Source organism: Ischnura elegans, chromosome 10 (genome assembly GCF_921293095.1).
Source record: "Ischnura elegans chromosome 10, ioIscEleg1.1, whole genome shotgun sequence".
NCBI lineage: Eukaryota > Metazoa > Arthropoda > Insecta > Odonata > Coenagrionidae > Ischnura > Ischnura elegans.
In genome coordinates, this window is record NC_060255.1 from 76,566,103 (window position 1) to 76,584,113 (window position 18,011).

The 18,011-nt window shown below is 34.4% G+C and overlaps 1 protein-coding gene across 9 annotated transcripts in view; it reads left to right on the forward strand.

Moving 5' to 3' along the window:
- Positions 1 to 18,011, forward strand: part of LOC124166384 — a 140,907-nt gene that overhangs the window by 37,526 nt on the left and 85,370 nt on the right. For 6 of the 9 annotated variants that reach the window (XM_046543898.1, XM_046543899.1, XM_046543892.1 and 3 more), the window contains exons 4-5: positions 2,372 to 2,380; positions 7,554 to 7,628. In XM_046543898.1, the coding sequence (XP_046399854.1) occupies positions 2,372 to 2,380; positions 7,554 to 7,628 (84 nt within the window). The remainder of the gene's footprint in view (positions 1 to 2,371; positions 2,381 to 7,553; positions 7,629 to 18,011) is intronic. The other 3 variants (XM_046543901.1, XM_046543900.1, XM_046543895.1) reach the window with 1 other exon arrangement.

Genomic DNA, 18,011 nt, shown 5'->3' on the forward strand with positions numbered 1-18,011 from the left:
GTTATTCGTGCGCTGCAGCGATGACATGTCATACATGTTCATGATGTATGTTCTCGATCTAACTTCTCTAAACTCACAATATGTTTTCCATTGCCAAAATGAATGCCGGAGGAGCAATCTTCCGAATTATTCCAACTCTAAATTTTGGTAGGTGTAGGAAAACCACCATAATAATTATTAGTATCCATGATTTCAAACATTTGAGAGATTCAACATTTTCATCGTTATTAAGAGTCTGGAAACAGTCCAAAAAATACTTAAGTTTTAAATGACTGTGTTTTGACCATTACATCGTATATCGTGTGATAACTTCAGAAAATTTTTATATCCCATTACGTGCATTATTTTCTGAAGCATTTATGCTGAGAGTAAAATATGGTTAGTTAAAAAGCATGGTTAATTGAATGAGCCTTTACGAGTTACCATGATGGCGAAATTAAAAGTAATCATACTGTTAAAAATAAATTTAGACCCTAGGATATTGGCTAAATGAAGCCTTTTATCCTCTTGCGCTTCAAGGAAAATGTTTCAATTCGTTTGTGAATGGCATTCTTTTTACGACACAAAGTAGCGAATGTGTTCCCCAGTGTTGTGTCCCGTCATCTTCAGAAGGAAGCATTGGTCCTTCCGGCATTCAACTCACACACTTTTGACTTATGCCTCAAAAGACAACCAAGGACACTGTTTGCATCCCACCCTTCCACATCATCATAATGGTTTCCTTTTTTAAGTGTTCCGAGCCCAGTGGCCGTTATGTGTTCATCTTTGTCGTCAGTGTGGCGTGCCCCAGTGTACGCGAGCCGCTCAGCTAAACAAAGCCGCAGCGTGAACCAAAATGGCGCCGATCCTTTGAAAGGAGTCGTTTGAGACGACGTTGGCGACGCACGCTTGGAGCCACAGGCGGAAATGAAACCGTCACGCGTTTCAGAAGCCTTGCAGACTGATGCACCAATTTTGAGAAATGCTAATTTTCCACCCTCTTTCATTTCCGAGCTAATTTTACGCTTCACACCAAAAGGCAGTTCCTTTTATCCGACGAGACTTGTCGGCGAAATGTTTTCATGCTTTTCAAGTTTTATTCTGTGTAAAAACTATGTGTGACGCCCTTTCTGGAAACTATTCGAGATTCGTAAAGACTCGGGAGTTTGAAACTCATGGCGGAGTATCGACTAAAATTATAGGGAAAGTATAATTCGGTTCATTTTTGTAATCTTTTTAATTCATTGTAAAATGCAAGTGGCGATGACTTTTACCGAATATTTTAAATATATTCGTGGTCAAAAGGCTTTTTTTCTTTATTTCCATATTTTATTTTTTGTAATGAGTTCATCGTTTGCTTCTTCATCAACTTCTTTATTCATATTTACAATTCTTTCCCATTTATATATCTATTTATCCAAGCCTTCTTTATAATATTCCATGTTTAAATTATCGCATCAATCGCTATTAAATAGATGAGTAAGGTATTATTTTTTTAATTTATAGAGACTTTGTGAATAGTAAAAACTATGTGAATAAGAATTTAAGCCTGTAAGTTGAAAAATATGGCATTTTTACTTCTTTTATGTAATTTTCCTTGCCTCCAGCAGAGTTGAAATCAAAAGTTTTCTTTTTTCGTATATTTGTGATGTGGCTATGAGAGGACTCGCAGCGGCTGAGTATAGCTGAGCAAAATGAATGTCTTTAGTGTGTTGACTGGCGGCTACCTCTAAATGTCTCATTTATGTTGACGATGGCTCATGTGTAAGTGTCCACTCCATGGAGTGATACGTTTTCTGGACGTTTAAATGTTTTCAATACTCTATGTGTGTTTTTCTGAAGATCTTGGAAAAGTATCCACAAATTATTTACACCCTAATGTGTATTAAGTTGCCAGATTTTGGCTGTTTATTGCTGGCCTTTCTACTTAAATAGGTGTATAGAAAAAAATTTAGTTTGAATCAAGTTTAATTCCTAATAAAAAATAAATTAAATTAAATCCAATCGTTATGTATTGGCAATTCATTTGTAATATTTTAAAACACTGCATTGTACAAGAAAAAGTACTAAATATTGCAAGTAATTAATTTAAAGGTCCTATTCCAAGATCTCAAAGGTATGGCGACAACCAGTCATGCATTGTAAATGTCCTAATGTCGTCGTTCTAATTAAAGCCCTTACGTTATCCTTGACCACCAGCCTTCCCCTTCTACGCCTTTTCCAATGCCCTGGAAGGGCTCATCCAACTGTAAACCATACCTCCCTCCACCATCCCACCTCACATTATCACTGTTCTTGTAAAATCTTATACATTGTCATTTCTTCAAAGTGCATTTTTCTCTCACTAATGAAAATGTTATTGTCTTTCCATTCCGGCCTTCACTTCCTGCAGGTGCTCAAGGTACTGGTCTACAACCTTGACCTCTTTTCTTTTTTTCTAAGTTATCCATTTGCTTTTAATCGCGGCTGCTTGAAAGCCATTCACAAATACTCTTTAATGAAACCTTAACCATCATTCCTCTCCTGAGCTTTCTCTGTCTCTGTCTTATAATCTTTTTCCATTCCCAGTCACCACCCTCATCAGCAAATAACCTTTTACCTTCTGCGATGGATGGTTTGACTTGCTAATAGTTCCAAGGAATTGTGATTCAAGTGTTAATATGTCCTGTCCTATTCCATTACTAATTTACAAATCAATACCCTAGAATATTCATGCTGCATTTTCTTCATTCATCTGCATCATTAGATATTTATCTATTTTTAAGAAAGGAAACAAACTGAGGCACTTCATATGAGTAGCTAACTTGTAAGTGCTAGATTCTTTGATCTAAAATCCTTCATTTCAAACAGTATTTGTTTCTACATATAGTCACCGTAAAATGTTATTTTCCTTTGTGAAAAGATTCCTCTCCAGGTGGAGACCTTTTCTAATAAAAAATTTAAGTGCATAGAAAAAATAATCAGCCTATCATATTATTCAGCAGCCAGGGTTTTTGGGAGTGTTCATGCCCACACTCGGTGATTAAAGGTGAGATATTTCATTGGACTTCAAATTAAATTTTCCAAGGAAGTCATTTTAATCATGATGCATCAGTGTTATTTATATAAATTGAAAATTAAATTTTGGAAACCGGATACTCTGGATCTAATACATTGAAGTATGGTCAATCCTCGCAAGACAAGTGTTTTTCGTGTTGCAGTGATTGTATATGCTCATCACTAGTCGCAAAAAGCAGATAAAAATATTTGAGGGCTTAAATAATTTTAAGTACCTAAGTAAATACCTAACAGTATCACCGCTATTTAGGGATATTGAGAAATCACTCACCTTCTATATGTATTTTCTATGCGTAGTGTTTTTGTGCTCTTGTGTTACTTTCACAATTCTTCAGAACTGAATTGGTGAGCCAATCCTCATTCTCGCTTCAAATGCCTTTTCATCTATTCTTGCCAACTCAAGCACCCCAACTATTGCCACTGGCCTAAATGCCCATCTTCGACATCTATTTCAAACTAACCTCTGCCTACAAAATATCCAGTCAGCACATACTCATATCAAAAATCTTCTCTCCTCACTTTTTCAATAAGCTTCACCGTGTTCCTTTAAATTCTCCATCCAATCATAAGATCTTGCCCTGGATTCCTCGCTCCCTTTCATCCATAATATTGCATTTTTCATGATTTACCAAATGTGTTTATTTTATCCCATAAATTCATTGGTAGTATTCCCTTCTCATTTCTGTTGAAAACTCAACATGAACAAAATTCCATTCCACTTAGATTTTGTCTTGATATTCCATTTAAAAATAAGTAAAATTTGTTTGCAGCAAATTCACAGAATAAAAATTCACATAACAATTAATTGCTATTTGTATGACTTTATTAAGAATATTTTTTCAACCAGGGTGTGTAATGCCCTTTTCCTGAAATTCAATAATGATCTAACTAAATTTAATTGAACCCCAGTCATGTAAGTCTTCTTTAATGTGCCACTAACCTATTACAAGAACTCATTAACAATTGATTTATTTTTTCATTGTCAATCTAGAAATTTGTTTTCTTGTTGAATGGGATAATTCTTGTAAATACATTAACTGCATCGCTATGATCCACTGCATTGTGAATAAATATCCTGTTCCCACTTAAACTGGTTATTCTCCATCCAGCGAAATGACTTTCTTCCTCATTCACATTATAAAATATTAGCTAAATTGATTGCAAACAAAAAATAAAAATATCAATACAAATGTGGTGCACATTGCTGCTTCCACAAAACTTTTATTCTATAACACTCTTCTTCAACTCTGTTTTCTCATGATTGTTTTGTTTGTTGATATGTGTTTTGTCTCTAACATGTCCTTAGCAACTCATGAGAGGTGCTCCCATGTTGTCCACACTAACAAATCCAATTCCAAACCCTTTATTTCCAATCTCATCAGCACCTCGGCCCACTTAATTCCCGAGGGGAAATATCTCGTGGGACACTTCCTGTGAACCACCCTGATATCCCTGACACATCTACAGATGATAGTGATCACCCGTAAGCCCAATATTCATCCCATTTGGCCAGGAAGGCATCCCCCAATGGCTATGGGTTGTGCTGCTTATTAATCCAAAAAAAAACAAGCCACAGTCCTAAAATCTCAGCTAAACAGTGCTTTCCTCACATGCCTATGAAAACCGTAACCACATCCCAGAGCACCGAGCATGCCAGCTACCAATGCAGTCAAGTCGCTCAATGGGAGAGCATTAATACCAATTCATCAAATCTAAACCAAATAGGCTTTGCTTAAAGAGAAGTACATATACATATGTATGAGTTATTTGCTAATATTCTCCAAGGAAATTAAATGACACATCTTTAAAAGTAGGTCCAAAACAGGGCCTGATTAAGGTTGTTGTTTTGGTGGTTCGTTTCTTTTTGAAACTATGTGTTCGAAACCTCATATCAAAGTTGGGAAAAGTTTAATTGTCACCAATTGGCTGCAACTAGTAAATATGTTATAAGATCAATTACATAGGAATGGATGGCTTGAAGATTTACAGTACCTATTCATAACAATAAATTTTTGATTGAAAAGGAGTTTTGAAAGTTAATTCCTTTGGTATTAGTACTTTAATTAAATGCTTGACACTGTTTATATTGCATAGTTAATGAATGCTGGGGATGAAGAATTTGTTTTTTGGGGTTATTAATCCTTTCAGTCTTTTCTTCAGTGTGTGTCATTTGATTTCAATGCCCATCTTGGCAGTCGGATTTGACAGAGGGAAATGATGATTTAAACATTAACAAGACTTCTAAACACTGCTCTCTCAGATGTGACTGTGCCTGAGTGCTTTGTTTTAAGCTAGCATAAAAATGAGCATTTGGCATTGATCGAATAAGTTTTGAATTTTTTTTGTAATTTTTAAGTGTGTTTATGCTGGGCATGCATGTTTTGCTCTGTACCATTAGATTATAGCAATCTCCAGTATGTTTTCTCATAGAATAGTTTGTAAATGGATCCATTTTTCTGTAGTATTTCCTTAAACAATCATGACATTCTCATTCCATTTTGATGTTAAATAATTATTTTTGTTGAAGACAAAAATCTAAGTGAACTGCATGTTTTCATCTGATCTAATCCTGAATTTACAACACTTCCAATACAATATTTTTAGTTATGATCCTCTTTTGCAAGTTTTGTATCAATTGCTGGTATTTGGCTCAAATACATGTACGTATTTTCTTCATTTTTGAAAATATTATATGTGCTGCCCACATTCAGCAATAATTTGCAAAAATCTTTACGTGAAGTTATATCAATGAAAAAATTAAGTAAATTTTATTCTATGTCATCATTAGCTGTTTTAATCATGTTTAAATTAAGCTCAAGTACCTATGTAAGGCTGAAATTTAATAAATAGTTATAGGTACATTTTTAGCCATTACGTATTAAACAATCAGTTTGAGTTTCCGGGACTGTATTTGTCATCCAATCTTTCAGGAATTGATTTCGACAACAATGGATAAGGAGAATTCAATCCTAGAATTCTCTTTTCAAACAACATACCTATATCATTTAGCACTAAATGTTGGATTCGTTTACTACAAACCGTGTTTATCATCCCTCCAATTTTTTAATAGATAAGCATGTCAGAATTAACTTTTCCTCCATGAACAAGACATAAAAAAGATCTAACTTCCACTTTCGATCTCTTTCTGTTTTGTAGAGGAATATTTAAGTACCTTTTTATCACTTCTTGCTGCTGGAGAAACCATATATTGTTAGTGAACTACAGTTAGCTCAGTCTTAAATATTCTTTCATGCATTTTGGTATGATAAACTAGTTAAGTATTGAGCTCAAGAATGTTCTTCAATATTCATTCAATTTTCACATGAACCCTACCATGGATAATGTAGTTGTTGTTGGTGCGGTGAAGTTTCATCTATGAGCATGATGAGTATCTCATTTGCATGTCAAACTCTACTCACCTATCAAGCATTTTACTCTACATATATTTTATACTACTCAAAATAAATAAATGTCATGACATATTTCATTTTTAATACAATCCATAATAGTAATTGTTCCAACGACCTTTTCAATGCTTGGAATCACTTAAGTAAAATAAGCCTTGAGAACCTATTCTTCACCGTATTCAGTGATGGGAGTGTCTGTTTGAAAACTCCCCTTATAATTATGTAGAAAAAATTTTCTTTTGAGTGAATGGAAGTAAATCTAATTAATCGTAGTGTACAGTTGAGTCATTTTTCAGTTTTATCTGCTATGTATGGTTATTTCCTCGTAACAGTCGCTTCCAAGGAAGGCTCTCGTATGTAGCTAAGTAGCTGTAGATTTTTCCATTTCAAATTTCAATTTTTCTCTACATTGTTATTAAGCTTTCCATGTGGCATTCAAATGTATTAATGAAAGATTTTTTGGATAATTTTTACCGAATATGTGAAGAAATGTTTTGCTCGTCATTTGTTTTCTTTCCCCATTAAGAATAATGTTTTCTCATTTTTTCTGCATTGTTGTGAATATTTACTGCAGAAACAAAAATATTAAACTTTTCATGTGCTGTATTTAGCCACTTTCTCCTATTAATAACATCAAATACTCTCGTGTATTCCCTAGCAGTTCTTATTTACAATTTCCATAAATGGAAGTTGTCATCTATACAATATTCCTTCATACAGCAAGAGATTTTATAATATATTATTATATACTATGTGGCACAATTTAAATAGGTGTATTCTGGCAAATATACCTTAAATGAAAGAATATGTAACATAAACATGATAGATCTACTTATTGAAAGGTAGGTATGTCCATTTTCTACAAACTAGCCTGTGAGATGTAGGAATGTAGGAATATTGGGATTAAATATTATGCTGAAGCAAAAATAAAATTGAATGCCACATGCAAAAGCTCTCCTATTATTTTTTTCAGAATGAAGACATTTCTTAGATATTAGGGAATTTATGCTGAAATTTTACAAACTTCTCTTTTTTTTCTCTCTTTACCCCTCGATTTGATCATCTCGTCTTCGTCAACATCACTCATCGATCTGCAAATGCACCGGACAGACAATGGCCGCCACTAAGAGGAATGCGGGGCTGACATCAGCTGTCCCCAGAGCAACGCTCAATGATGAGGAATTGGTGAGTGGTTGTCAGCCAACTACTGGTTGCCATTGAATGTTCTTAATTATTAAAAAAGTGGTCAGTAAAAAAACTAACAATATTTCAAGCTCGGGCACCCAAATCCATGTGTACCACGCTAAATGTAAATGGATAATGTGTATTCTTTATTATCTACCGTAAGTTTCCATATTGGATGTATACATGTGGAACACTCAGACACCAAAATCTGAGTCAGTAAAAAGAGTTTATAAAAACGAAGCAAACCAAAGTTTCATGCCAAAATATCATGTTAGACACATCTATGTACCATGAATTATTTCCCTCCTTGTTCAATTTTTAGGCCTGCTATACTTAGCTACCCAGATGGCACAGAATCCTCCGTATCTAATTCGTATACAGATAGTATCCATTGACTACCGCTCCGTCGCTTTTTTTGTTAATGGATACTATCTGCATACGAATTAGATACGGAGGATTCTGTGCCGTCTGGGTAAGCATCTGCCAAGGTTGGAATCCAAGAAAAATCATGCCGTTAGTATGTCTATGAAAACAGTCTAAACTAAATTGCTACATAGATTAAATTAAGATAATATAAAGTTCAATTTTTGACCCGCAAAAAATATATACGAAAAAATGTTTCTTGGACTTTGCTCATGGTGATTTTTGTTATTGGAGGAGCAATTCCAAAAAAATTACCATCATTTCATCTTCAAGTGGTATTATCCCAACTGTGTAAGATTTATCTAACATGAAGATTTAAGACAAGCCATCGTTTTTAAATGCCTGCAGACTTCTGAATGAAACACTGCAGAATGTAAAATCACCCAGTACAAAGCCACAGAACAATTGTAACATTTGATACACCTGGAAAAGCTAAAATCTATCAAAATATAGGAGGTTTATTGACAATTATGGTTATATATCTCTTCAGCTCAAAAATTCTTGTTTCATCATATTTTACTTGTTTATATCTTAAGCTATCACATTGCACTTTTTAGGGTACAGAGACTAGAAGCTTGCAAAAAATTGGCCTGCATCTGAAATATGAAACTTTTTGACACTGCTTTCTTTGAGATAACAGTTTCATATTTGAGTTACAGTCAAATTTTGACAATGTATTCCACTAGTTATACTGAATTAAATAGACACAGTTTTGACAGACTCATACAATATGAAAAAGATAAAATATAAATGGTAGAACAGAAGTGATGCATGATCATAGTTGTCAATAAACCATCTATATTTGTAAATATTTCCCTCGTGTATTAAATGTCAAATTTTTCTCAAGCTTGAAGTCTTGAAGACTCAAGCAAAATTTCAGAAAAAAATTGTTGCTACTCAATGTCCATTTTTGCTAGGTCATTTGGCAAAATCATTTATGTTTTTATACTTCAGTGGCCCCCTTCCATGATATTATACAGAATAAGGAAAACCAGCAGGAATGTAGTTCTATATGGCTTGCAAAACCTTCCCACTACTGTTGGGGTATGGCTTGTGATTTTTAGTGACTTTATTCCAGAAGTGAACTTACAACATGGAATTAACAATGCCGTATACCCCAGTCAGCACAGAAGATAAATTACCCCATTATCACCCTTATTATTCATGGGTAAGGGTGCCTTCACAGCTCAGCGTTGCGTCAACGCCACGAGAGCTCCCGCCCCGCCAGCAAATTTTGCCATTCACAGCTCTGCGTTGCAAAAACAAATGACGGGCAATAAGCGCCAGCTCCTAAAAATTGGCCCGGAAGCATATCATCTTATGATTTCAAGCCAAACGCACAATACACAACGCTGTTTTGTGCATTTTTACACAATTTCATTTCTTAAAATCTTCTTCTTAACAAAAAATAGTAATGAAAGTTAATAAAGCTACCATAAAGTTGATAAAAATGTATGTAATGATGGCCCTTGCCTATGCATTATTATGACCTTTAAATTTTATTTCCTTACTTGGAACATACAAAAAATAACAAATTACATACACTCAGTGAACATGAGTAGTGAAGAATGTTATCAGGAATATTTATTTATGATAACTGTTGTTCAAACAGATTGGCCAAGACATGTTATCTAAATAGCTTTAACTGAGAAGACCGTGAGGGCACAATTATTAGATATAAATTGGAATTTAAATGACCGTAGTCACCAACAAGGACCTCTCACAATGTATTTAGCTTGTGATGCCATTGACAGGTATGTGTTTTGCTAATCTATGCTCCTCAGTAATTATAATTTAGGGTTAACATTTGTCTTATGTTTAGGAAAGATACGAAATATCTATACTTAATACTTCAAAATAATAGTAAATAATGAAATCAATTTGTTACTCCCATTAGACCTAATCTTGCATATTTGTATACCTGAGCTTCCCATGAACAAACACCATTTCGAAATCATCGGCATCCTGCCGCCTTCACGCAGAGAAAATCCAATAGGTTCAATTTTTCTGTGACGACGAAGCGAGCTGGCGACATGACGTCATCAATTCTCAAAGACGGGCTCTGATTGGCTCACGAGCCATGGAGTCAACGCAACGCCAAACTGTGAAGGTACCCTAATACACCCATGTCTCGTATAGCGCAATTTCGATTAGCGCAATTTCGATATAGCGCAAATTCGTTCCTCGGGGAAACATTGCAACGCAGTGTAGCCTAATCAAAAATCTTAAACGCTCTCGTGATAAAACGTGAACTTGCGCTAAGTACACACGAAATTTCCATCAATTTACGCATACTAATATTATTTCTTGCCTCAAATCTTCTTTTTTGTTTATATATTAATCGAAATTCATTGCTGCGCAATTGCCAAAAGTATTACTCGTCATTGGGTCTAGATAGCCGGCCTACCGAAGATTTATCTCGTCTCCTTAACAGAATGATAATAAATAATTTAGATCGTTAATTAAGCGTGGGGCTAGTGGAAATGAGTTTTTTTTCAGCAATACGGTTTGAGACGTATTTTTGTCGTCGTAGGTTACCGGGCGATTGACTTCCAGGTAGAGAGTGTACGCTAAAGCCTTCAAGGTCATCGGTATTCACGGGGGAGAAATGGAGCGGTGACCGAGTTGCGCATGAATAGCATCAACACATAAAAGGGTCCGCTATAGAGTCTTAAACACAATGGCTTCGTTCCCTCCCCGCAGTCATAGCCCTTCTGCGTCTCAGGAATACAGTTCAGCAGAAGAAGGTGATTTAGATAGAGCCATACAGAGTAAAAACCAAGAGAATATGGCAAAAAATAGGAATGCGTGTAGAAAAATCAAGAATTTATCAAGAAAAACCATTAACCTAGAAGAGGACTTGAGAGAGGTCAATTGCTTTGAAAATGGAGAGCGTCAAAGCGATATTGCGCGGAAGTTTAAACTCACGATGCCTTATTCTGAATAAAGACGAAGCTAAAACATCAGTGACCTCAGCCGCACCAACTTCAACCAAGCGGTCTACACATACGGAAAGTTCATGGTGAATCAGTACAAAAAGACGAGAGTGGTAATCGCTCCGAGACATTTAGTGAAAGCTCCGGTTGGTTCCAGAATTTAAACGGCAAGCAGGTATTTTCAGTGCGGCGATATCAGGTGAATCTGCAAGTGTTGATAGCGCAGCCACCACAACAATTTCTGATGAACTCCAAGCTGTTATTGAAAGTGGCTCCTTTCCCCCTCAACTAGTTTTTAGTGTTGATGAGACGATATTCTTTTGGAAAAGAATGCATTCTCGTTCATTCATTTTCAGGGAAGGAAAACCTGGGTCAGGTTTCAAGGCATTTAAAGACTGTTTCACGTAGCTGCTAATGACTCGGAGGACTTCAAATTAAAATGATTTATCATTCATAAACTCCGCTAGCTATGAAATGGCATTTAAAGTAGCATTTTCCTGTCATTTCGATGAGCGACAAAAGGGCCTGGGTGACACAATAGTTGTTTTTAGACTAGTTTGAAAAATCATCAACTGCCGGCAACGCATTACGATCCCCTGAGATAGCAGATGTTAGCCCACCCGCACGACAGGATGGAATTTCGAAAGCACGTACGAATTTTTTTTAACGTGAATAAAAGTCTTTGAATGCGTGAATACTATCTTTAAAGATGTTTTAAACTATAAATATTTATAGAAATAATGTTTTATAAGGCTTTTTATGGGAATATAGATGTTTTAGAGGAAATTCAATACCCAAGACCTATGCTACCAGGAACGCATCCCTATCTCCCCTATGTTAAAACGCTCTCGTATAACGCAAATTCGTATAGCGCAAAGACCCCAAGGAACGCATCCCTTGCGCTATACGAGACATGGGTGTACAGGGGCACAGCTAGGAATCAAGGCTGGGGGGGGTTTTAGGCGCAACTAATACTTATGGGTGTTGGGGTATTGCATACCCACCAGGGTAAGTGGGAGTTGCAGGGGGCCCTCCTCCAGAAAATTTTAAGATTACTGGTTCAAAATGACTAATTTTACCGCTTTATGAGAGAAATTTGATTAATCCTTACACTATTCTATAAGTAATACTAATCCATTAAGTAAAATGGATTAAACTTAAAAATTTCTCTGAGCTTTGGGGGAGGGGGGTTTTATCCCCCAAAACCACCCCCTCACTGCGCCACTGCCCTAATATATAGGTAAAAGATGGCTAACCTGCATGTTAATGGGTAAAATATCTGTAAATTTAAGTGGTAAAATTTGGGTAATTTGGTCATAAAACATGGGTAAAATTCGTACTTTATCAGGGTAATACTAGTGGTTATTTCCTAATATAAATGTCGTATTTGTATATTTAGTAACCTTTCATCATTCAATAAACAGTTTTTCTTCAATACCAATGTCGATTTCGTTCATTTATCGTGCATATGAAGGCCTATAGCGTATTAAAGCTATGTACTGTTAGTTCACAATAGCACCGATAGAGGGAGTGTCGTCATGTTTACTTTAAAGCTCTACAGATGGTTCTGATGTTGCATCGGGAAGTTTAACCTGGAAAAAGTACGAATTTTACCCGTTTTTTACCACGAATTTACTCGAATATAACCACTTAAATTTACAGAAATTTTACCCATTAACACGCAGGTTACCCATCTTTTACCACAATTTTACCCGTCTAAAATTAGGGTAATAGTTGCATAAAATATCTTTTGTGCTGATTGGGTGGCCAACCGGGAAGATGTGAATTCAACCTTTCACATAGTTATCTAAGCGAAAATAATTATCTGATGAAAATAATTACTCTCCTCTATGTATTTACAAAAATGATCAGTTAATTTTTAAATAATTGAATTTCTGTAAGTGACCACAGCCTTTCATTGATAGCGTGTATATAATGTGAAACTATTTGTGAAATGAAATCGAAAAGAATTTGAAAAATATCACTAAAGTGTCGCTGTGTATATATTAAACTTTATTTTTCTACTTTAAGCTTTTATCAATCTCATACAATTGAATAAATGCCTCACTATAAATTTTTATACTTCATTGTTGGCAATTCTGCCCACGAGTAATTACGTGGTAAAGTTAGGGTAAAGGTTACTAGCGTAAATTTGCCCCAAATTACCAAAGTAATTTCCATCGAAATACATCTTTTGTGCTGACTGGGACAGTAATGCCTAATGCCTGCAAAGCTTTGACAGTGGCAATAAATACCTTTAACCTGGGTCCGATAAATAAAATTCACTGTGGAAATTTACAAGTTGTTTTGGTCATAATTGTGTTTAATAAAAACAGTCAAATAAGCAATAGATAAAACCTGAATACTATGCTAATTCTTTCTACAAGAATAATTTTGACATTAGCAATGACATAATCTTATACTTTTTGCCAAGAGAATGCAATTAAATGAAAATTCCTATAATAAGAAATCACAAATGAACTCATTCATAACAGAATTTTCTGTAATAAAATAGTTGTAGAAATCACAGAGACCTCGTGAAAAGTGATGTAAAAATTTTGAAGGGATCCTTTTTGTGGATTTATCCAGTTTATAAAATAATGGTGTGTAATAAAAGAAAGATAGTTTTGATTGATTATGGAATTCGAAGTAATGTTAAATTCTCTATGTATTTACATCATAGAAAGGTGTTAATAATCAGTGAATATCTTGGTAAATATGTACTTTATTACTTCAGAAAAATGGAATGCATGCAATGCATGTTATGACGAGAGGTAATTAAGCTAACGTTACTTGCTAAAATAAGTGAAATTATGGGAAAATTAGAACCAAAGGTGTTTTTGATGGTATGGTGGAAACCAAAAGTTACAAGGGTCAAAGAAAGGTATTTAACACTGAAATTTTGAATAGTAAGGGCATTAAACACAAGAAAAATCATTTTTACCATGAGAAAGACTGTTTCAAAGCTTGTATTTGGTGGAATGCCAAAGGTGAAGATGACTGATTTTGATGTCTGAGTGTTACGCATATATTTATATTGTTATGATTATCATTGTTGTCGTTGTTATATTGTACTTTACGATTGAAGTCATTTGACACGGTATCTCTCTATCTGTCTGTTATCTGTCTCTCTATCACTCTGTTATCTGTCTCTCTCTGTCTCTCTGTGTCTCTTTCTCTTGCACTTGCAAAGTTTACTTCCCATTGGACGTTAATATTGAACATTTCCAGAGCAACCCAGTCCTGTCCATCAACCGTCTCCATCCATACCCAGATGATATTAAAAAGAAAGAAAATAGAAATTTTTGAAAAAAAAAAAACCTTCCTCTACCAAAATATCCAGCCTTCACATTTGTCTCCTGCCGGGTGTCGTGGGACAGGACACGTCCTCGTCTGAGAAAAATAGGACAAGCTCTCAGTGAGATATGCTCAATTCACTGCACTCCACTTATTCATGAGTTGAACCGTATTAGCCAAAATATCACCATGACTCTACAGAGGGTGAACAATTTTTTTTTTTTTATAAAAAACTATGATTATCAAGTTTTCCCTGCCCAAGCAGCATCTTATGTCATTTTTAAGTCCAACTGATACCAATTTTTTAATACTTTTATATCTCCATCCCTTTGGCGGCATGAATATTATATCAATTCAATATCACTTTGGATATTAGAATGATGATACCAAAAATGATGAAAAATTTATGCCAAAAAATTTATACCTTACGTTTCAAAATTTGATAGCACTGCTGTATCAATATATGTACATCAACAAAAAAGTCACCCATTATAGCAATAACAATGGGCCAAACCTAGGCCATTTTATTAATGTATTTCATATTATTGTACCAAAGCAGTTTTCAGAAATTTATGGCAAGATGACTTCTTTTTGGCATTGAAGTGGTGCCTAAATTTTCATGTAAAATACATATCACTATTTTACATCAAAATGGTAGCAGGACTGGTAAATATCACTTTGGTGACAAAAATAAATCATTATTTTAAGCTCATAAAACATTTGACATATTTTGACATAAGTACATATCATCAAAAAGGCAATTTGATTGTGTCATAATGCTGCTTGGGTGTTAATAATTTTCCTTTTTTTGTATTTCTATGATTAAAATGATGTTTTTTTCTAATCAATCTACTCTAGTTTCTAATAAGAAGAAATTGAAAAAAAAGCTTCTAGTTTTCTCACTTGGTTACTCATAATGATTCTTGGCTGAATACTATCAAATATAAGAACAACTGTTGAGAATAAATACTCACACCCAAAATTTGGTATAATTTCATTTTTATCACAATTAACCACAACAAAACATTTAAAGAGATTCCCTAACAATTTTCCATTCCACTCATCTTCATATTGATAACTAGGGACTTACAATTAATGGTACAAAACTCTGGTGGCTTGACTTGTCTCAGAGAACAGGATGGTTTTATATACTACAATATAGGTAGTCCCTTTACTCACATAATCTTTTTCCATACCCCATCAATCAACCATCAATTTTATATAGGATACCTTTTAAATCGTACAGGCCCTTAATCCAGAACTCAATAGGGATATAGCAATCCCAAAAAGGCGATATAATAGGCAAACATATAGTGATTCATAAACAATATTTTTATGATATCCCCTTCTCTTCAATTGGTCAGCCAAAAAACGATAGAAACTTCTTCTCAGACATGCAAACATTTTATGGAAAACTTGAATATTTTGAATCCACTTGAAATTGCGAGCATTTATAGGATGCGTACTCTAACTTGTTTTGTTCTCACTTATCAAAACCAAAATCTAACAAGCATAGTTCTTGAACCATTATTAGAAATTTAAACTTCACAGTGCTGGTGAAAAGCCTAATAGGTACATAACAAAAATGATTCTCTCGGCAACATATTTTGGTTAATGTTTTTTTATATTATGTCTGATTTCAATGGATAACGTGGTCACAAAATTATTCCCCAAGAATTTTAAGTATATTGAGTAATTGATTTCTCTTTGTGCATTCATTTTAACTATTTATTCAAAGGTTAATATGAATGTAAGGACCTAAAACACTTTCCAGCATAAAATCTTACTAAGAAAATCTAAAAATTACTTCTTAACCTCAGCACATCAGTTTTTTCTCTGAAAACCCTACTGAAAGAAATTTCACATCTGAAATTAGACAGTATGGATAAACAATCTGTTGCTGGTATGGAACACAAAACCAGTTCGTTCTACTGCCCACAAGTTCCAGATCAGGAATGCATATAAGTTCCTTATATATGTTCTAGATCAGGAACTTCAGTTTCCACCTGTTCTATATCTGATTTGACCATTTTTACTCATTTTAATTGGGAACTGGTATGAAATTTTTGATAGGAAAAACTGCGAAAATAAAAACATTTCAGTCATTTCACAGCTTTCATTTTTTTCCATATAAAAGTAGACGCGTCACACATTATCTCATAGAATTTGCTAATGATTGTGATTAAATAGCAAAGACTTTGCAATTCCACATGAATAATTTACTTTTCGGGCCATGGTCTATGCATAGAATGCTACCACATGGTTCACTTGTGTTTGTTTTTTATAACGTTCTACATGGAAACCATGGTTGATTCAATGAATTAAGTACGTGGTATTGCAAATTCTTTGCTTTTCAATCAAAATTTCTCCTTATGATGTAAGTGTGAAACAGTTAAATGAATAATTTTCCACTTATTAGATACAGGACGCACTTCCGCAAAAAGGACGGTCTAGATTCTGCGTCACCCAAATTAATGTCCCACTCATTGTTCCTAACCTCCCTTGCAATTCCTTCTCATCATTCCCTTGAAAAGAGTCCGCCCTATTCCCTCAGATCATGCAATCATTGGATCCCATCCGAAGAAAAGCGAAGAAGCATCCTTCACTGTTAACTGTTAATGGGCTTAATGTTTACGTGTATGTACATTTAAGCAGGAGCCTTTCACTTTTGAAGTTTTTGCCTAAATTTTCAAGATTGGCTGACTTTTTTTAAAGCCATGCAGTAATTCATTCTTTAAGAACTAATTTTTGAGATAAAAAGAATGTATTCGCTGCTCTTCCTAAAAGATTATTCACATCATATTTATTTTAAAGAAACTGTTCATGATAATCTTCCATGGTCAAAGCAAATATTAATTTCCTTGTGGATAATTCGTTCACCTTTAAAAAAAAGAAAAAGTAATCCCCGTAAAGTCGCATTTTTATCACTAAATGGATATTAGGATCAGTACATCTAATTGATTTTTCTTTGTATGGAACTCAATAGTAAATTCAGGATGCCTATTAGGGAATATAAGGCTCTTAATTTGATGGTGACCTTGGAAGTACGCCTACTTGGAAACTTGGTCACCATCAATATCCACTCCAAAACATCCCTTTAATCCCAAAATTACCTTGTCAAACCTGTTATCACTCCGATGAAAAATGAATTGAGTAAAAATAAAGCTCAAAGAAATGAAGCCAATATATGCTGTGATGCAGAGAGATACAAATGTTGACAGCACAGTTTTTTTGAGAAAGAAATGAAATAATACTCCCTCGTCCAATGTAAAATCCAATTTAAAAAAAGAGAACCTAAATATATGTATGATAATAATATGTTTGTTTTCAATATCCAATGAAAGTGTTGAATTATAAAAGATAATTATAATCCAGGAATCTAACCCTAATAAATGCTCAATTTTAAGTGCTATCACAAAGGAATTGTTGATGGAATAATTCAAAAATCTTTATACTTTTCTTTAATAAAAGTGAATGTATTATGTTTTGAATGAAATATGGACCTAATTGTTATATTGATACTACTGTTATAATACTGGGAGGACGAGGGAGTACAGAGTTGAAAAAATATTGTATAAAAAAGTTCAGCATTTCAGTACAATTTTTATCGTACCGAAGATTTTCTTTCGGTTTCAAATTCATCGTAGTATAAACTTAGACTAGACATATTTATGAAAAAATTGGATCGAGAGTGATGTTTTTGGAATCATTTGATTTGTTGAAATGC